This window comes from Petaurus breviceps, unplaced genomic scaffold, assembly GCF_028583685.1.
Source record: "Petaurus breviceps papuanus isolate PSGF00001 unplaced genomic scaffold, PetGlider_PUasm1.0 164, whole genome shotgun sequence".
Classification (NCBI taxonomy): domain Eukaryota; kingdom Metazoa; phylum Chordata; class Mammalia; order Diprotodontia; family Petauridae; genus Petaurus; species Petaurus breviceps.
This window is the reverse complement of record NW_027185735.1, coordinates 1,517,416-1,538,780: the sequence shown is the minus strand read 5'-3', so window position 1 is coordinate 1,538,780 and position 21,365 is coordinate 1,517,416. Positions and strand designations below refer to the sequence as shown.

Genomic DNA, 21,365 nt, shown 5'->3' with positions numbered 1-21,365 from the left:
ACTCTGCCTCCTAATAGGCTGAATGGGGTCACATGGAGCCTGTGGAAGGAGGCTTGGTTTTCAGGAATGCCCACATCTTGATGCTGTGTGATTGGGCGGTGGGTCAAGAGGGTGGTTACATTCTCTGACCCAGGAGAAGGCTATATAATCCCTGATGTGAGTCTTTGCTTTGGGGATCACTTTTTTTTTAAGCAATCAGGGTTAAGTAACTTGCTCAAGGTTACACAGCCAGTTATTTCTGGGTGTGGTGCTGAGTATCTGAGCCTGGATTTGATCCAGGTCATCCAAACACTGGAGCCAGTGGTCTTACTCGCTGTGCTACCTGGCCGCCCCTGTTGCTCACTTTGAGAAGTGTTCTGTGATTTGATCATATGAGACTCTGAGAAGCCATTGTTGAGAGCAGCCACCCGCCACCCCTTTGAAAAACCCAGATGTTGATTTGGTATGGATGTAATGTTTGGACAGTTTGGAAACCTGTCTACTTGATCTGTTTTCTATCTTGATAATTCTGTCTTTATATGTTCGGGGTGCTGACCTTTTTCCCCTGAACTAGGTAAATGATATATGTTTGACTGATTTTAAAGTAAGCTGGTTAACCCATTTTGTGTTGCCTTCCTTTAACAAAGCAAATCTAAGAACCTGTGTTGGCAGGCACCCTGGGGACACTGGGGTGCTTGCTGCTACAGAAGGACAAAGTGAGAGGTCAGTGCAGTCTGGACTTTGAGACCCAGTAAATGGGAGGGCTTGGCTTTTGCCCCCAAGAGGAGAAGCCACTGAGCCACAGGCGCCAGTGTCACTTGGCAGCTTCAGCTCCTGGCCTGCAGGGAGTAGGAGGACCAAGCACCAGTCTGAGAAGTAATCGCTCTTGGTTTAACCTGCTTGGATCTGGATTGCAGGCTAGGGTGGAGCTTGTGGGGTGTGTGTCCAGCTTGCCAGAGAATGTGAAGGCCTCAGAGAGGGCACCCATCTAATACCTCCCACAGCTTAGAAAACCCCAGGGTTGGGATGAAAGCTCTCCTGTCTGGTGGCAGAGTCCTACTGTGGCAAAAAGCCCAGGGGTCAAGTGACTGAGGGTCGACATGACCAGGCAAAGGAAAATAATCAGACAGAAGATTCCAACATTAGACTCCTATATTGGGGACAAAAAGGAGTAAAGTATGGAACAGGAGGAAGACAGTGAAGTCAGAACTCCTGTACCAATAGCTTTAAAGGAAAAAAGGAGATGATTACAGGCCATAGAGAACCTTAAGAAGTAGATAAGAGAAGTGGGGGAAAAATTGGGGAGAGAAATGAGAACAATGCAAGAAAATTATGAAATGAGAGTCAACAGCCTGCCTGAGGAAAAACACACCTTAAAAAATAGACTAACGGGGCAGCCAGGTAGCATAACAAGTAAGAACACTGGCTCCAGTGTTGAGAAGACCTGGAGATCGAATCTCGGGCTCAGACACTTAGCAGCCACCCAGAAACACGTGGCCGTGTAACATTGAGTAAGTTACTTAACCCCAATTGCTTAGGGGCAGCCAGGTGGCTCAGCGAGTAAGAGCACTGGCTCCAATGTCGGGATGATCTGGATCAAATCTGGGCTCAGATACTCAGTACCACACCCAGAAATAATAACTGGCCGTGTAACCTTGAGCAAGTTACTTAACCCCAATTGCTTTAAAAAAGAAAAAAAGAATAATACACTTTGATCAGGTAGCATTTGTTCCAGGAATGCAAGGATGGTTTAATATTAGGAAAACTATCAGTATAATTGATCATATCAACAATAAAACTAGCAGAAACCACATGATCATCTCAATAAATGTAGAAAAGGCTTTTGACAAAATAAAACATCCATTCCTATTAAAAACATTAGAAAGTACAGGAATAAATGGAGCCTTCCTTAAAATAATAAGTAGCATGTATTTAAAGCCATCAGCAAGTATTATATGTAATGGGGAGAAGCTAGAAGCATTTCCCATAAGATCAGGGGTGAAACAAGGTTGTCCACTATCACCCCTCTTATTCTTAACCCTGATTGCTTTAAAAAAAATAGACTAACTCAAATGGCAAATGAGGCTCATAAAGGCAATGAGGAGAAAAATGCCTTAAAAAGCCTAATTTGCCAGATGGAAAAAGAATCTCAAAAGCTCACTGAGGAGAATTATTGCTTCAGAATTAGATTGGAGCAAATGGAGGCTAATGACTTTATGAGAAATCAAGATGCTGTTAAACAGATCCAAACAAATGAAAAAATAGAAGGCAATGTGAAATATCTCATGGGAAAAACCACTGACCTGGAAAATAGATCCAAGAGAGATAATTTAAAAATTATTGGACTACCTGGAAGTCATGATTAAAGTAAGAGCCTAGAAATCATCCTCCAGGAAGTTCTCAAAGAAAACTGCCCTGATGTTTTAGAACCAGAGGGCAAAATAGAAGTTGAAAGAATCCACCAATCACCTCCTGAAAAAGATCCCAAAAAGTAAACTCCTAGGAATATTATAGCCAGGTTCCAGAATTCCCAGATTAAGGAGAGAATATTACAAACAGCCAGGAAGAAAAAAATTGAATATTGTGGAAACACAATCAGGATAAGCCAGGATCTGGAAGCTTCTACACTGAGGGATGGAAGGGCTGTAATGTAATGCCAAGCAAAGGCAACTTCACATGGTTCAAAATACCAGCATAGGTGCTCTCCATTTTATTCAGTGACAAAATAAGAACAGAGAGAATCAAAATTTAGTGTAATTCAAAATACAGCATTCACCAAGTGTAATTCAATAATCTCCAAGCACTACCCCATCCCTGGACATTACATTCATTTAATCAGTCACAAAGTCCCTCTTCTAAATACTGCTCCACCCGTAGGCTGTACATTCATTTAGTCAATCACAAAGCTCCTCTTCTCAAATGGAGATTGGTTTCCAATCATAAGTAAAGTACTTTCATTTGTTCAATCACAGAGCACAAAAAGGTCAAAAGTTGCCCACCCTTGGATCACAATTGAATCTACCCCAGAGTTACAACAAGATTAAGCACAGCATTTAATACCCAAAGAGAGGTCTTTTCTTCATCTTGACATGAAGCAAGTTCTCAGCAATCTTTGTTCCTGGGCAGACAAAGCTTAGCAAGGCTACAAGATACATTGCCAGTGTCTTCATTAATTCATTCTCTGTCTGCAGAACAGTCCTAGGACCCCTGAAAATATTAGCAAAACCCTCTTCTGGGATTTCTGTAAACATACAACAAGAAAATCCTTCTTCAGCACTGCTGAACCAACAGCAAGGTTTGAAGACCTCTGCAACAACAGGACTGTACTTCACCAGTGGACAGAATTTACTCTCTGTCTGCAGAACAGTCTCAGGAGCTCTGAACCAACAGCAAGGTTCCAAATCCTCTGCAACAACAGGCCTGTCTTTCACCAGTGGACAAATCTGGCAAAACAACATCAAAACAGACAGACAAAGTACCAGCATAAAAACCACGTCTCCTCAGTCCTTGGCAGCTCTGGGTGGCAGCTCTCAAAAGTCCTGGGCAATTCAAAGTGGCCCTCAGCAATCCTCTCAGTCTCTATCTGCCTCCAAGGTGCTGCTTCCAAAATCTTCTGCCTCTCTCTTTTCTCGTGTCTCTCTAAATTTATGTCATCAGCTCCTCCCAGTTCATCCCTCTCTTTCCACATGCAAAAGTCCATGCCACAAGTGGGATTCACAAGCTCTGGGTTTTAACACAATCAAACCAAACACCAAGCCAATACAGGGGGATCTTTGAATTACATTACTATTACAAGGGCTTGTAATATGATATTCCAGAGTTTAAAGTAGCTGGGATTAAAATCAAATCAGATACCCAGCAAAATTGAGTATCATGTTTCAGGGGAAAGTATGGTCATTCAGTTGGATAGAGGACTTTTAAGCATTCTTGATGAAAAAACCAGAGTTGAATAGAAAATTTGACATTCAGATACAAGAAGCAAGAGAAGCATGAAAAGGTAAACAGGGAAAAGAAAACATCAGGAACTTATCAAAGTATCAAAGTTGAATTATTAACATTCCTACATGGAAAAACAATCATTGTAACTTATGGAACCTTTCTCAGTAGTTGAAGGGAACAAAAATATATGTATATGTCTATATGTGAGGGTATACGGGCATATGTTTACAGGTATACATAGATAGAGGGGACAGGACCAATTTAACAGGAAGGAATGATACCTAAAAGGTGAAATTAAGAAGTGAGAGAAGAATATAATGAGAGACAGAATGGGGTAAACTATCTCATATAGAAGAGGCAAGGAAAAATGGTCACAATGGAGGGGAAGAATAGGAAGGCAAAAGGGAATGAGTCAACCTTATTCCCATGGAATTTGGTTTGAGGAGAGAATGAAATACACACTAAATAGGGTATCTTACCCTACAGGAGAGTAGGGGGGAAGGGGATCAATGGGGGGATGATGAAAGTGAGGGCAGGCTTGGGGGGAGGGACGTTGGAAGCACCCACTTTTGAAAAGGAAAGAGATCAAAGTAGAGAACAGAACAAGTGGGAGGTGGGATAAGAGGGAGGGAAATATAGTTTATATAATTACCATATATCTACTATGTTATTGTTATGCATTAGCCACACATGTACAACCTATACTGCTTATCTTCCCAGTAAGGGTGGGTGACAAGGGAGGAATGGAATGAATCTGGAATTCAAAGTTTCAAAATCAAATGTTTAAATATATATATATATTAATACTGTTTTACATGTAATTGGGAAATAAGATATACAGGAACTGGGGCATAGAGATCCACCGGAAAAGTCAAAAGGTATATGGGAGAAAATATGAGAGAGGGCAGATTGGAGGAGGGGATATCCTGTGGGACTGCTATTTTGGGGCAGTGGGTAGTAAAATGGGAGAAAATTTGTAACTCAAAATGAGGGATAGCCTAGGGGTGGAGAAGTATTTAGAACTGGGACTTTGTAATTGATTGAATGATTGGAAGGTCCTGGGGTGGGGTAGTACTTGGAGATTATTTAATCACTCTTAGTAAATGCTGTATTTTGAATGATGTCATGTTTTGACCTTCTCTGTTCTTGGTTTGTCACTGAATAAAATGGAGAGCACCTATGCTGGTATTTTGAACCTTGGGAAGTTGCCTTTCCTTGGCAATTACATTACATTTGTTCTGATGGGTAATTGGGATCCCTTGTAGTCCTTAAAAAGGGAGAGTGACCTGATGAAAGAGGTATTTACTTGTGCAAAGTTCACACCTCAGCCATCTAATTTATGCATAATGACATAACATTGTTTTCTGAGTCATTCCTTGTCATTATGACCTCTAACTTGCCACTGGACTCCAATGACTCTGGAAGAGAAAATGAATTGATGACTTTACACAGTCCTACTTCATTTAAATCTGATTCACTTGCAAGATATCACCTTCCTAATGTCATTGGTCTTCTTTGAGAAAGGACAAACAAAAATAACATTGTTCAGGATTTTTAAAAAAGTATTAGAAATATCAAAGCCCTACCCTTGAAATATTCATTATTTGAGAATAGTATTTGTAGATTAGATTTCAAAAAATAAAAATTATATTTTATTTCAAAATTTTTGAGTCAGATATTTTGCTTAAATGTCTATTGTATGCCTTAAAATACATTAAACATTTGTGCATCCCCAGTCTTGACAATTGATTTGGATTTCTTTTATAAGCTATTAGTTTGAAAAATCAGTTGTCATATGAGATGTATTTCTCTTACAATTAAAATAAACAATTGGGTAATTTGAATAAAAAAAAGAAAGTAACATCTTTAAAAATAGACTAACCCATATAGCAAAGAGGTCCAAAAAGCCAATGAGGAGAAGAATACCTTAAAAATCAGAATTTGTGGTGTGGAAGCAAGATGGGAGACTAGAAACAGGACTTCTGCATGGCTTCTGCTTCCACCTCCTCTAATACATGTAAAAAATGACTCTAAATGAACTTTAGAGCTACAAAATTCATAAAGTGACAGAGAGAAACTAACCTCTCTCTGAAGACAGCCTGGCAGGCTTACAGGAAGGTTCCAGTGCAGCACTCTGGGAGCCAAGCCCAGCCCCAAGTGAGTTCAAGGTTTTAGCCTCAGGGTGGCCTGTCCAGCGGTGGATAGAGTGACATCTGGAGAGTAGACCACCAGTAGCTGTGGGGGTTTCCAGAATTATCAATTGATAAATGCCAAACACAAAGTGAGAAGTCAGTGCATTTTGGGAAGAGGGAGTCTGGGAGTGTGGTCTGGCTGATGCCCAGGGCAAGAAGTAGTTGAGGACTAGTGGCTGCAGCTGTATGGTTGTTTCATAGCTCCTGGCCTGCATATTGTAGGGGGACAAAGAGACCAGTCTAAGGGGTAATGGCTCTTGCTTTAACCAGAGAGGATATGCAACCCTGTCCTGGGTGGAGGTCATAGGGTGTGTGACCAGTGTGCCAGAGCTAGTGGAGACTACTAAGTGGGTAGCCAACTAATAGATCTGGCAGCTGACAAAACCCCAGCTATTTGGGACAAACCTCTCCTCTCTGAAAGCAGAGTTCTACTGTGGCAAAAAGCTCAAGAGTCAAGTGGTTGAGTGGCAACATGAACAAGTGGGGGAAGCAGGGCAATCAAATTGGTCCAACTTTGGATTCTTTTTGCGGGGACCAAAAAGGACCAAGGCATGGAACAGGAGGAAGACAACATAAAGTCATAACTCCTGCACCAAAACCTTCCAAGAAAAATATGAACTGGTTACATGCCACAGAGAAGCTAAAGAAGGATTTGAAAAACAAATAAGAGAAGTGAAAAGAGAGTCAACAACCTGATGGAAGAAAATAACACCTTAAAAATAGACTAAGTCAAAGGGCAAAAGAAGCTCAAAAAACCAATGAGGAGCAGAATGCCTTAAAGAGTCAAATGTGCCTGATTGGAAAAAAAAATCTCAAAAGTTCACTGAAGGGAATAATTCCTTCAGAATTAGACTGGAGGAGGTGGAGTCAAGATGGCAGAGTAGGAGCAGGTCCTCCTCAAGGCTCTGGCTTCCACCTTCCCCAATTCCTGTAAAAGGAGACTCTGAACAAACTTTGGAGCTACATAACCTGCAAAATGACACAGAGAAGCTAACCTCCTGCTGAGGACAGCCTGGGAGGCTGGCAGGAATTGGGCAGCACAGAGCCCAGTCCCACATCAAGGTTTTGGCCCAAGGGCAGGCCTGACCAGTGGCTGGCAGGAGGGACTACAGATCAGCAGTAGCTGTGGTCATTTTCAAATTTACCAACACATAAATGCGAAGGACAAAGTGAGAGGTCAGTGCACTGCAGACTTTGGGACCCAGTAGTTGGGAGTGAGTCAGCTTTAGCCCCCTGGGAAAGAAGCCGCTGAGGAGCCACCACTCTGCAGCTGCATCTGCTTGGCAGCTTCAGCTCCCAGTCTACAGACTGTAGGGGGCCCAAGCGACCAGTCTGAGGGGTATTTGCTCTTGCTTTAACCTGCTTGGATCTGGATTGCAGTCTAGGGTGGAGGTCCTGGGGTGTGTGTCCAGCTTGAAAGAGTGTGTGGAGGCCTCAGAGAGGGCACCCAACTAATACCTCTGGCAGGTAAGAAAACCCGAGCATTTGGGATGAAAGCTAACCTCTCTGGTAGTAGAGTCCCACTGTAGCAAAAAGCCCAAAAGTCAAGTAATTGGGTGGCAACATTACCGGGACAAAGAAACAAAGCAAACAGAAGAACTCAACATTAGATTCATATTTGGGGGACAAAAAGGAGCAAAGCATGGAACAAGAGGAAGACAGTGAAGTCAGATCTCCTGGACCAAAAGTTTCAAAGGAAAATATGAGCTGATTACAGGCCACAGAAGACCTTAAGAAGCAGATAAGAGAAGTGGAGGGAAAATTGGAAAGAGAAATGAAAACAATTAGAGAAAATTACAAAATGAGAGTCAACAGCCTGACTGAAGAAAATCACACCTTAAAAAATAGACTAACTCAAATGGCAAAAGAGGCTCCAAAAGGCAATGAGGAGAAGAATGCCTTAAAAAGCCTAATTTTCCAGATGGAAAAAGAATCTCAAAAGCTCAATGAGGAGAATCATTGCTTCAGAATTAGATTGGAGCAAATGGAGGCTAATGACTTTATGAGAAATCAAGACACTGTTAAGCAGATCCAAACAAATGAAAGAGTAGATGGCAATGTGAAATATCTCATGGGAAAAACCACTGACCTGGAAAATAGATCCAGGAGAGATAATTTAAAAATTATTGGACTACCTGAAAGCCATGATCAAAGAAAGAACCTAGAAATCATCCTCCAAGAAATACTTAAGGAAATCTGCCCTGATATTTTAGAACCAGATGGCAAAATACAGGATAAAATAATCCACCAATCACCTCCTGGAAAAGATCCCAAAAAGAAAACTCCTAGGAATATTGAAACCAGGTTCCAGAATTCACAGATCAAGGAAAGAATATTATGAACAGCCAGGAAGAAAAAAAAATTGAATACCCTGGAAACACAATCAGGAAAACACAGGATCTGGCAGCTTCTACACTGAGGGATAGAAGGGTCTGGAATATGATATTCCAGAGGGCAGAGGAGCTGGGGTTAAAAACAAGAGTCACCTAACCAGCAAAACTGCGTATCATGTTTCAGGGGAAAATATGATCATTCAGTTGGATAGAGGACTTTCAAGCATTCTTGATGAAAAAACCAGAGTTGAATAGAAAATTTGACATTCAGATACAAGAAGCAAGAGAAGCATGAGCAGGTAAACAGGGAAAAAAAATCATCAGGAACTTATCAAAGTTGAACTATTAACATTCCCACATGGAAAAACAATAATTGTAACTGATGATACTTTTCTAAGTATGAAAACAATTGAGGGGAATAGAAATATGCATATATATATAGGGGTATGTTGGCATATGAATGCATATGTGAATGTGTGTATATATGTTTACAGATATACATAGACACACACATGCATACATATGTGTTTTTATATATTCATATATGCATACATACATATATGTCTATATAAGAGACTATATGGCCACATGAATTCATATGTGAGTATGTCTATATATGTGTCTAGGTATACATACCCAGAGGGCACAGCACCAATTGAATAGGAAGGAATGATACTTAAAAGGTGAAATTGAGAGGTGAGCGAGGCATATAATGAGATTAGATGGGGAGAGACAGAATGGGGCTAATTATTTCACATAGAAGAGGTAAGGGAAATCTCTTACAATTGAGGGTAAGTACACGAAGGCAAAAGGGAATGAGTCAACCTTATTCTCATGGAATTTGGCTTAGGGAGAGAATTACACACACAGTAGATAGGGTATTTACCCTACAGGGCAGTAGGGGGTAAGGGGATGAAATTGGGGGATGATGAAGGGGAGTAGGTTGGGGTAAGGAAAGGGAGAGCATCAAAGTAGAGAATAGAACAAGTGGGCCTGGGATAGGATGGAGGGAAATATAGTCAGTCTTTTGCAATATATCCACTGTGGAATGGTTTTACATAGCTACACATGTACAACCTATATTGAATTGCTTATCTTCCCAGTAAGTGTGGGTGAGGAGGGGGGGAAGGGAAAGAAATTGGGATTCAAAGTTTTAAATTCAAATGTTTAAATATATATATAATTTTTTTCATGCAACTGGGAAATAAGATATACAGGTACTGGGGCATAGAGATCCATCTTGCCCTACTGGAAAGTCAGAGGGGGCATGGGGAAAGATATAGGAGAGACCATATTGGTGCAGGGGTTATTCAGTGGGATCACTGTTTTGGGGTGGTGGGTAAGGGAAAGATGGGGAGAAAATTTGTAACTCAAGTCTTGTGGAAATGAATGTTGTAAACTATAAATAAACATAAAATTTAATTCAAATTCTTTTTAAAAAACAACAAATTGGCCAAATGGAAAAGGAGATTAAAAAGCTCACTGAAGAAAATAATTTCTTAGAAATTAGAATGGATAGCACCACACCCAGAAATAACTGGCCATGTAACCTTGAGCATCTTACTCAACCCCAGTTGCTTTAAAAAAATTTAGAATGGAGCAGATGGAAGGTAGCCACTTTATGAAAAATAAGTCAAGGAATTGTAAAAGTAAGTCAAAAGAATGAAAAAATAGAAGATAGTGTGAAACACCTTATTGGAAAACAACTGATATGGAAAATAGATTTAGGAGAGATAATTTAAAAAATTTTATTGGACTATCTGAAAGGCATAATAAAACAAGACCCTAGACATCAACTTTCATGAAATTATCAAGATAAATTTCTCTGTTATTCTAGAACCAGAGGGTAAAAGAGATACTGAAAGAATTCTTCTCCTGAAAGAGGTCCTAAAATCAAAACTCATAGGAATATTGTAGCCTATTTCCAGAGATCCCAGGTCAAGGAGAAAATATTGAAAGCAGCAAGAAAGATACAATTCAAGTATTGTGGAAACACAATCAACACAAAACAAGATCTAGCAGCTTCTATGTTAAGGGAGCAGAGGGCTTGGAATATGATATTCCTGAGGCCAAAGTAGCTAGGATTAAAGCCAAGAATCACCTACACAGCAAAACTAAGTATAATGCTTTATGAAAAAAAATTGTATATTCAATGAAATAAAGGACTTGCAAGCATTCTTCCTGAAAAGACCAGAGCTGAATAGAAAAATTTACTTTCAAATACAGGACTAAAGACAAACAAGAAAAGGTAAACAGGAAAAAGAAATCATAAGAGCCTTGTTAAAATTGAAATTTTACTTCCTTTTATGGAAAAATTATATTTGTAAGCCTTCAGAATTTTCTTAGTATTGGGGTAGAGTGTGTGTGTTTTTGTGTATGTGTGTTTTTGTGTGTGTGTGTATGGGCAGAGGGTGAATTGAATATGAAGGCATGATATCTAAAAAAATAAAATTATGGGGTGAGAGAGGGATATATTGGGAGAAGGATAAAGGGAGAAATAGAATGGGTAAAATATCTCACATAAAAGAGGCAAGAAAAAGCTTTTACCATGTAGGGTGAAGATGGAGGAGCTGAGAGGGAATAAGTAAAGCTTACTCTCATCAGATTTGACTTAAGGAGGCAATAAAATGAACACTCATTTTTGTATGGAAATCTCTCTTACTCTACAGAAAAGTAGAGGAGAAGGGAAAAGTAAGGGAGGGGATGATAGAAAAAATGGCAAATGGGAGTAGGGGCTAATTAGAAGTAAACACGTTTGAGGAAGGACAGGGTCAAAAGACAGAATAGAATAAATGAAGGGCAGGGTAGGATGGAGGGAAATAGTCTTTCACAACATGACTGTTACAGAAGTGTTTTGCATGACTACACATGTATAATCTATATCAAATTGCTTGCCTTCTCAATGGTGGTGGATGGGAAGGGAGGAAGAGAGAGAATTCGGAAATTAAAGTCTTAAAAATGAATGTTAAAAATTGTTTTTACATGCAACTGGGAAATAAGACATACAGGTAATGGGGTATAGAAATCTATCTTGACCTACAAGAAAATAGAAGGGAAGGGAGAGGGTATATGACAGAAGGGAAGGCAGATCAGTGGAAAGGGTAAAAAGAATGCTTGCTGTCTTGGGGTGGGGGAGGGCAGAATTGGGGAGAAAATTTGCAATTCAAAATCTTATCGGAGTGAATGTTGATAACTTTGAAATGTAACTAATTAAACATTTTAAAACATAAATTAAGGAAATAGTCACATTTTTATAATTAGACAATAAAGTAGTACATATTATTTCTCTCAAGATTCAGAAAAAAAAACATTGGCCCCTTTTTACATTTCTATTCTGACAGATATCCATCTCTGAAGGGATTGTATAACAACCTCTCAAGTAGAAATAAATCTTTAAGTAAGGTGAGTGTTGAGATTGTTGGTTTAACTTCAATATATACCAAATTTTCAATGGCCCTATTTATAACATTGTCCAGATTAAAAGAGGAGCTAATTTTCTAAAGATACAAAAACAGCTCTAACCAGGCATCATTTTTAGATTTGCATAATTTCTTAAACAATGATATCCCAAAAATTACAAACAAGAAAAAATAGAATGCTAACAATTATATAAAAAACATTATAAAAATTTAAAAACATGAAGCAAAACTTCATGCCAATCAAATAACCTCCATTTGTTTAAATATATTTCTGAGTCATTTGACATAGAAAATCACCTCATTTGTCTATTAATTTACCATTTTGTACTAATAACATTAAAAGACACTAAGGTAATTTTGAAGCTTTTAATTTTGAATTTAAATTTGACACTTTATTTCTTACCAACACAGCTTCTAAGTATATCACATTATGTTAAATATCAAGTGTATTTTGCACTAAAGTATGTTCTACCCAGAGAGGGTTGAATATAACTATTTCAATAGGAGAACACATTTCATTTTAAATGAAATCACATAATTCAGTTTTAAGACAAACTCAATCAAATCAGATCTGGATTTATAATTACAAATGGTATAACTCAAAATCTTAATTTTTTATGGGCTTCTAGGGGCCAGCACTTTAAACTACAGAGCCCAATGCTTTTAGTTAATTCAGTTACAAATATTTATGATGGCAATTTACTTTTTCATTCCCCTCCTTTGAGACCCATAAAGTTTTCCTAAAGTTGTAATACCCTTCACATAAAGATTGAAACACATCCTTCTAATATTCTTAACAATAGAATTTTATTACAGTATGCTCAAACAATTCCATGCTGAAAATTTATTACTATAGTTGCCTTTTAGTAAATGTAACTTTATAAAGGACTGTCAAAAGAGGTATTTCTCCAACTGATGTCCATAAATATAAAGGCATAAAAATTTTCTCCTATCTTTCTTATCTCAATGAGATAACACCTTACTTAAACCTCCAAAACTCCAAACCCTTTACTTTCTTTTTTTTTTTTTTTAAGCAATTGGGGTTAAGTAACTTGCTCAAGGTTACACGGCCAGTTATTTCTGGGTGTGGCACTAAGTATCTGAGCCAGGATTCGATCCCCAGGTCATCCTGACACTGGGTCCGGTGCTCTTACTCGCTGAGCCACGTAGCCGCCCTCAAACCCTTTACTTTCAAAACCTCTGTACACACTCAGTGCAAATGGACTCCAACTTTCTTTAACTTTCTACCCATTTTCTTTCCCATTTTTTTGCTTAAATCTTCTCTCTTTTTTTTTTCTTCCAGTGGACTTTTATTAAAGTCTTAAAAACTTCTTTTCTTTTAGTTGTCTTTGCTTATAATTTCATTATTAAAAAAACTTACAGAAGAAAATACAATTATAAGATATAACATCCTGCCAAAATCAAATTTTTGTTTGATAAAATCTAAAGGCTGCAGACTGCAAACTATTTCTCCCCTTTGCTTTAAGAAAAGAATTCTTAAAAAAAATCTTTCTCCAGAATTTACTTATTTATTTTTAGTTTTTATCATTCATCTTCACATGATACTGATCTTTAAATTTTCTCTCCTTCTCTTCCCCACCCCGACCCCAAAATGGCATGCATTCTGATTACTGTTTCCTCCAGTCTGCCCTTCCCTCTACCACCCCCACATCTTCTTGCAGGGCAAGACAGACCTCTACATCCCAATTTCCTGTACATCTCACTTCTGGTTGCATGCAAAAACAATCTTCAACCTTTGTTTTTAAAACTTTCAGTTTCAGACTCTCTCCCTTCCTCCCTCTCCATCCATCCCCTCCAAGAAGTCAAGAAATTCAACATAAGCAACAACATGTGTAATTATGCAAAACGTCTCCAACAGTAGTCATATTGTAAAAGACCAACCGCATTTTCCTCCATCCCATCCCTCCCCCCATCCACTCCATTTTCTCCTTTGATCCCATTGCCCTTCAAAAATGATTGCTTCTGATAATCCCCTCCTCCATTTTGCCCCCCTCCCCATCCCTCCCACCTTCCCACAGGGCAAGATACCCAATTGAGTGTGTATGCCACTCCCTCCAGAAGCCAAATCCAAGGAGAGTAAGGCCAACACTCCCCCCTACCTCCCTACTCTTCCCCTCCATTGTAACAGCTTTCTCTTGACTCTTCTATGTGAGATAATTTAACCTATTCTGCCTCTCCCTTTCTCCTTCTCCCACACCTTAATTTATTTTTTTGGATTTCTTCCTATCATATTCAAATCACGCTGTGCCCTCTCACCATACATACATACATACATTCATATGTAAATTTCCTTCAACCACCTCAACACTGATAAAAGTCTCATGAGTCATAAATATTGTCTTTCCATGTAGTAATGCAAATAGTTCATCCCCAACAAGTCCCTCATTCTCTCTCCCTCCCATTTACCTTTTCATGTTTCTCTTGAATCCTGCCTCTGAAAGTTAAATTTTCTGCTCAGCTATGGTCTTCTCACCAAGAACTCCTGAAAGTCCTGCACCCCACTTAATATCCATATTTTACTCCAATGTACTACACACAGTTTTGCTGGGTCAGTGAATCCTGACTCTCATCCTAGCTCTCTTGACCACTGGAATGCCACATTCCAAGCCCTCTGATCCCTTAGTGCAGAAACTGGTAGATCTTGTGCAACCCAGATTGTGCCCCCACAACATTCTAAATGTTTCTCTCTGACTGGCTGAAACATTTTCTCATTGACTTGGGAACTCCATAATCCAACCACAGTATCCCTAGGAGTTTCCCCCCAGGAATCACTTTTATTTGTTTATTTATTTTTTATTAAGCAATCGAGGTTAAGTAACTTGCTCAAGGTTACACGGCCAGTTATTTCTGGGTGTGGTGCTGAGTGTCTGAGCCTGGGATTCGATCTCCAGGTCATCCTGACACATCCTGCTACCTGGCCGCCCCCCAAGAATCACTTTTAAGAGATTATCCCTGGATTCCCCCAACCTCTATTTTACCCTCTGGTTCTAGAACAGTAGGGCAGCTCTCCTTGACAAACTCTTGAAAGATTGATGTCCAGGCTCCCCCACTTAATCATGGTTTTCAAGTAGTCCAATAATTTTTAAATTATGTCTCTTCGATACATACTCCAGGTCAATGGCCCTTCCAATGAGACATTTCACATTTCCCTCTATTTGTTTTTTTCATTCTTCTGGATCTGTTCTATAATACCTTGAGTTCTCATAAAATCATTAGCTTCCATTTTCTCCATTCCAACTTTGAAGGAAACATTTTCTTCAGTGAACTCTTGAACCTCCCCTTCCAACAGACCAACTCTGCCATTCTACTCCTCAATGGCTTCCCAGATCTCCCCTTTCATTTGATTTAGTCCACTTTTCAAGGTGTTATATTCTTTAGTATTTTGGGGGGGTTTCCTATAGCAAGTTGTTGACTCATTTTTTCAATATTTTCTTGCATCACTTTCATTTCTCCTTCCAATTTTTCCTCTACTTCTCTTACTTTAATTTCAAATCCTTTTTGAGTTCCTCTATGGCCTGCAACCAATTCATATTTTTCTTGGAGGCTTTTGATGCAGGAGTTTTTTTTTTTAAGCAATCAGGGTTAAGTAACTTGATCAAGGTTACATGGCCAGTTATTTCTGGGTGGGGTGCTGAGTATCTGAGGCCAGATTTGATCCAGGTCATCCAAACACTGGAGCCAGTGCTCTTACTCGATGAGCCACCTGGCCTCCCCTAAGCAATTGGGGTTAAGTAACTTGCTCAAGGTTACATGGCCAGGTGTTTCTGGGTGGGTGCTAAGTGTTTGAGCCCGGGATTCAATCTCCAGGTCTTCTCAACAATGGAGCCGGTGCTCTTACTTACTTTGCTACCTGGCCACCCCTTGATGCAGGAGTTTTGACTTTGTTGTATTCTGCTTGTATGTTTTAATCTTCTTTGTCACCAAAGAAAGATTCTATAGTCTGATTTTTTCCTCTCTATTTGCTCATTTTCCTAGCCAATGACTTGACATTTGAGCTCTTTGTCAAGGGAGGACTCTGCTTCCAGAGTAGAGAATTCTTTATCTTAAGTTTCTGTACTTTTGCACACCTGTTGTCAGAGCTACTTCTAGGCACCTGCAAATTTTCAGTTCTTCTAAGGTGATATGATCAAAGAAGAGGGGTTTACTCCTTTCTTGGCCTGTGATCTGGTCTGTGAGTTTCAAGCACTCTTTTCTCCCTCAGAATAGTTAGGAGGACTCCCTCTCCATATCTGCCACAAGCTTTGCCATGTACTCATTGCTCCATCATCATGCCATGACTGCCACTAAAGACTGCAATCCAGATTCAAGCAGGGCAAAGCAAGAGAATCTTGCCTCAGTGGCAGCAAAAAGATCCCTGCAATTGCCCTATGATAAGCTGCTTGATTCCCCCACCATGTGTGGGCCTTGAGCTCTGGAAGCAGCAGCCATTCTGAGGCCTACTCTGGCCTCGTCTGTGCTGATACAGTCCACACAGGACTGTGCTCCTTCTCTAGTCCAGTGCAATAGACCTTTCCCTTTGGCTTTCTAAGCTATCTTCAACTGGAGGTGTGTTTCACACTGTCATTTTGTGGCTAGCTCTAGAATTCTTTTGAGTCATTTTTGTATAGGAAAATCTTCATTTGATTTTGGGCAGCCTCTTATTTTTTGGCCTTTGGAGCAGCCCCTGCTTTCTGGGCGGGTGCCTTCTGGGCAGGTCCCTTCGGAGCGGGTCCCTTCTTGGCTGGGACCTTATGGCCAGAGGCTTTCTGGCCCTTCTGGCTGGGAGCTGCCTTCTGGCCCTCAGCCTTCTTTGAGGGGATCTTCTTGGCAGAGACCTTAGTAGCAAGTGCCTTCTGGGCAACTCCCTTCTTGGGAGACCCCTTCTGGGTGGATGCCTTCTGGAGCTTCTTCACTTCATGCTTGATAATTCTGTTTCTCATTTTCTTGGCCTTCATGACTTTGTACCGGTCAAAATCTGTCATCGCTGCTTTCCGTTCTCTGGCTTCGATCTTCTTGGCCCATAGCGTGGCTTTCCATTTTGTATTGATCTTTTCCTTCTCCCATGCAGCCCGGACATACTTCTGACAAGCACTGTGTGGGAACTTGAGCACGAAGTCTGTGAGCTGCATACACTTAAACGTCATGGCCTGCCTCCTCACGCCGCTGCAGGGGCCATCAACCAAAGCACGGTTCTGGTCAATCACGTCCATGGTGGCCACCAGCTTGCCAGTGTGTGGCCCAAAGGAGATGTAGGTCACGCGGCCGATCTTCACATAGTGCTTGAACACCATGTTGGAGGCGCTAAACGAGAAGGAAGAGTCTGCAAAGGACTGTGCACGTGCAGAGCGCAGCTTTTGAGTCATTTTTTACAAGTATTTGGAAGTGTTTGGGAGGAAGTACTCAAGCAAGTTCCTGTTTTTACTGCACCATCTTGTTTCCATCCCTATGAAAGAAATTCTTAACATGTACTAGCAGGTGAAAGCACCTTTTTTCTTTTTAGTTAAAAGAAGATTCTATCACCTTCCAAGAGAAAAGTTACTTAAAATAATAAAGGACTTGCACTTTTTTTTTTTTTGCATGTTATACAGAACTGCAGCCTTCCCTCAAAATCTGCTGTAAAATTACAAATATTCAAACCGTAATTTAGGAATTTGTAGTATATTGCATTTATAGTATGTTACAACGTAGTATTTTGCATTTAAATTACAAATTTAGTGTCTAGCTAGTTATAATGCCATACATTCTCCTTTATTTCTTGTATGTTTTTATTTCTGTAGTCTCAAGCTGGTAAGAGTTGGAAGGACCAAGAAAAGATTATCTTTCAGTCTTTCTTGTCTATCTCCTCATCTTGGAGCTCCTTTATCAGATTAACTCACTTTTCATAATTTTCTTGCATCATTCTCATTTCTCTTCCCAATTTTTCCTCTACATATCTTACTTGATTTTCAAAATCCTTCTTGAGCTCCTCCATGGCCTGTAACCAATTCATATTTTTCTTGGAATTTTGGTGCAGGATTTTTGACTTTGTTGTCTTCCTCTAGTTACATGGTTTGTTCATGCTATAGACCCTTCCTGTCGGCCTGCCAGGTTGTCTTCAGTGGGAGATTTGTTTATCTCTGTTACTTTACGGGTTCTGTAGCTTTAAAATTTGTTTAAAGTCCTTTTTTTTACAGATATTTGAGGGTGTTGGTGTAGGAGTTTAAGCAAGTTCCTGCTTTTACTTCACTACATTGGCTCTGCCCCCCAATCCCTTATCTTCAGGTGAAAGTCTCATCAAAGGGCAGTGAAAGCAGGCCCCTAGTTACTGAGAAGAGCTTATCAGAATAGGTACCTACGTCATGATTCCTGAAGTCCAAGGCACCTTTACAGCCTCTCATGTGAGTCTGAAATTATGAAACCAAAAGTTAGGTACTGCTGTGAACAGTTTTGTTTGCTGAAATTTTTATTCATTTTTCCTTTTCTTTTTTTCCCCTTCTCTTATAGATATAGGTCATGAGGGACACAATTTCATCAGACATTTTAGTTTCATACCTAGGGGCTAATATGAAAAACAAATCTAAGATATCATCAGCAGCTTTACATATGAGCACCACCTGTATTCTTTTGATCACCACAGGGTCTGTTGGATACTCAATCTCTGAATATATTCTCAAATTTTTAGTCTTCCCTGCCATTTTACATGACGCTCATGCACAACTTAGTTGAGATCCCTATACTTGCAGCAGATTATGAATCTTCCACTGCTTTCCTTGGAAAGAATTAAGGTGTTTTGTGTTGGGAAGGGAGGCCAGGACCCTTCTTACCTCCTCACTTGCATAAGAAAGCAGAGTTTAAAGGTTTAAAGTGTTTAAAGCCTTTAAAAACCCTATAGAAATAGGTATTAAAGAAAATTGTTGAGCAGTTTGTGTTTTTTTTTTCCTTAATTTAGGGCAGAATTTTTTATCCTCAGGGTCTGCCCAAATGTTCCAATAAGCTATTTGGTAAAATTATTGATTTTCTACAGTCAATTTGAGCCCAAATAGGGTAGTAATATGGAATGAGTTTCATGACCAGCTGCTCTTTGAAGTTAATACTGTCCAAACATTTTCATAAACATTTTCACACTGTGCTTTAAATAATTTGGATTCCTTAAAAGGAATCTTTTCAGGGTGGCTAGGTGGTGCAGTGAATAGAGCACTTGCCCTGGAGTTAGGAGGACTTGCGTTCAAATCTGGACTCAGACATTTGACTGAACTACTAGCCATTTGACTTAACCCCAATTGCCCTGTCTTCCTCCCTCCAAAAAATAATAAAAAGAAAAGAATAGGAATCTTTTCCAAATTAGCCAGGAAACAGCTCAAAGGGCTATCTTTAGAAGAAGTGGATTGATTAAATCCCATAATTCAGAAGAAAAAAAAATTACAAGGTATATTTAAACCAGAATTCAAAAGAAGAATTTTGCAACCAATTTTTCTACTAAATCAAAACTAATTTACCAAAACCAATTTACTGAAACAAATTAACTGAAACCAATTCACTAAATTTAATTGACAAAAACAATTTAGCTAAAATTAATTCACTAAAATAATTCACTAAAGCCTTCATAATAAATTTTATATCTGTCCAAAGTTGTTGGTAGCAGTAATAAAGTTCTAAAATAAGTAAATGAGACAGTAAAACAGAAAGGAGGAGATCCTACATGACTTCTGAATTGACCTCAACATTACACTGAGGTATATGTTAGTTATGCATTCCTACCAGGATCCCTTCACCAGTGATCAAATCAGGAATCAGACCAGAAAGAGAATCTCTGATTAAACCACTGTTGTGCTTTATGCCAATCTAGAGACACTGAAGTAGGACCACTTAACAAGCAATCAGGACCTCTTAAAGGGAAATCAAAACTACAGTGCCAGGACTCTTCAGATACAATGGCCACAATTCATGAACAAGTCTCTTGCTTCTGTGCCTGAAAAAAATAAATGAAGTAAAAATGGTACAACTTTTGGAAAGAAAGAAAAAAAAAACTTTAACCTTTCTGTTAAAATCCAGGTTTTGTCAGTATAGTCCTTGTTTCAGACACCTGAATCATAGAGTTATGTTCATCAGAATGTCTGGGTGGCTTTTAGTCTAAGTACTCTACAAATTTTGACACACTGATTATTCAAATGTAAGAGACAAAAAACCTCCAAAACAAAATGTAGAACAATACATAATGTACACAGAATGCACATAGAAGATAAATTTACCTCCCTTTGTGTGATTATTGGAAAGTAGTCCTTATTACTTAGCTGGGTTTTGCCCTTCAAAATTGTAGCAGCAAGCACCCCAGTGTCCCTAGGGTCGCTGCCAACACAGGTTCTTGGATCTGCTTTGATAAATGAAAGCAACTCAAAATGGGTTAACAAGCTTACTTTAATCAGTCAAATATGTATCGTTTACCAAGTTCAGGGGAAAAAGCTCAGAACCCCGAACTTCAAAGTATACAGACAGAATTGTCAAGACAGAGAAACAGATCAAGTAGACAGATTTCCAAATTGTCCAACCATTACATCCATACCAAATCAACATCTAGGTTTCAACATCTGGGTTTTTGGAAGCCGAGGCAGGGCTCTCAACAATGGCTTCCCAGAATCCAGATCAAATCACAGAACACTTCTCAAAGTGAGCCCCAAAACAAAGCTACACATCAGGGCTTATATAGCCTTCTCCTGGCTCAGAGAATGTAACAACCTTATTGACTCACTGCCCAATCAAAAAGTATCTATTGAAAAACAAGCCTCCCACCCCAGGCTCCAGGTGCACTTTAGCCTAAGGGCAGGGAAGATCTTTAAATTTGCATTTCCATTACAAAAATCTCCAAAGTAAATAGCTTTATGCATGTAGGAGAACTTCTGAAGTGAAAACTCCAGTCTTTCAGCCATTCTCCATTTGATGGACATACCTCAATTTCCAATTCTTTGCTATCACAAAAAGCTGCTATAAACATTTTTGTACACGTGGGTCCTTTTCCCTTTTTTTATGATCTTTTGGGATATAGACATAGTAGTGGTATTTCTGGATCAAATACACAGTTTTATAGCACTTTGTGTATCATTCCAAATAGTTCTCCAGAATAGTTGGATCAGTTCACAACTCTACCAGCAATGTATCAATGTTCTGATTTTCCCCCACTTTCTCCAATATTCATGATTTTCCTGTTTTGGCATATTAGCTGACCTTATAGATGTGATGTGCTACCTAAGGGTCATTGTGTATTTATTGAGCATCTATAATGTACCACACACTTCACTAGGTGCTAAGGATATAAGTATAAAGAAAGAAACACAGTGAATAGAGCACTGGCCCTGGAGTCAGGAGGACCTGAGCTCAAATCTAGTCTCAGACACAACACAAAGCTAGCCATGTGACCTTGGGCAAGTCACTTAACCCCAATTGCCCTACATTCCCCCATCCATAAAAAGGAGAAAGAAAAAGAAAGAAAGAGAGAGAGAGAGAGAGAGAGAGAGAGAGAGAGAGAGAGA

The 21,365-nt window shown here is 39.4% G+C and overlaps 2 protein-coding genes across 2 annotated transcripts in view; both read right to left on the bottom strand.

Annotated features, from left to right (window-relative positions):
- MDGA2 (MAM domain containing glycosylphosphatidylinositol anchor 2) overlaps positions 1-21,365 on the bottom strand; it is a 990,863-nt gene that overhangs the window by 179,589 nt on the left and 789,909 nt on the right. The window lies entirely within an intron of this gene.
- LOC138156775 (large ribosomal subunit protein eL14-like) lies at positions 16,480-17,167 on the bottom strand. Its single transcript, XM_069082203.1, has one exon. The coding sequence runs from the start codon at positions 17,151-17,153 to the stop codon at positions 16,521-16,523; it is 633 nt and encodes a 210-aa protein (XP_068938304.1). The 5' UTR covers positions 17,154-17,167; the 3' UTR covers positions 16,480-16,520.

Coding starts and splice junctions, on each gene's coding strand:
- LOC138156775 (XM_069082203.1), bottom strand. CDS start 17,153: ATGGTGTTCAAGCACTATGTGAAGATCGGCCGCGTGACCTACATCTCC.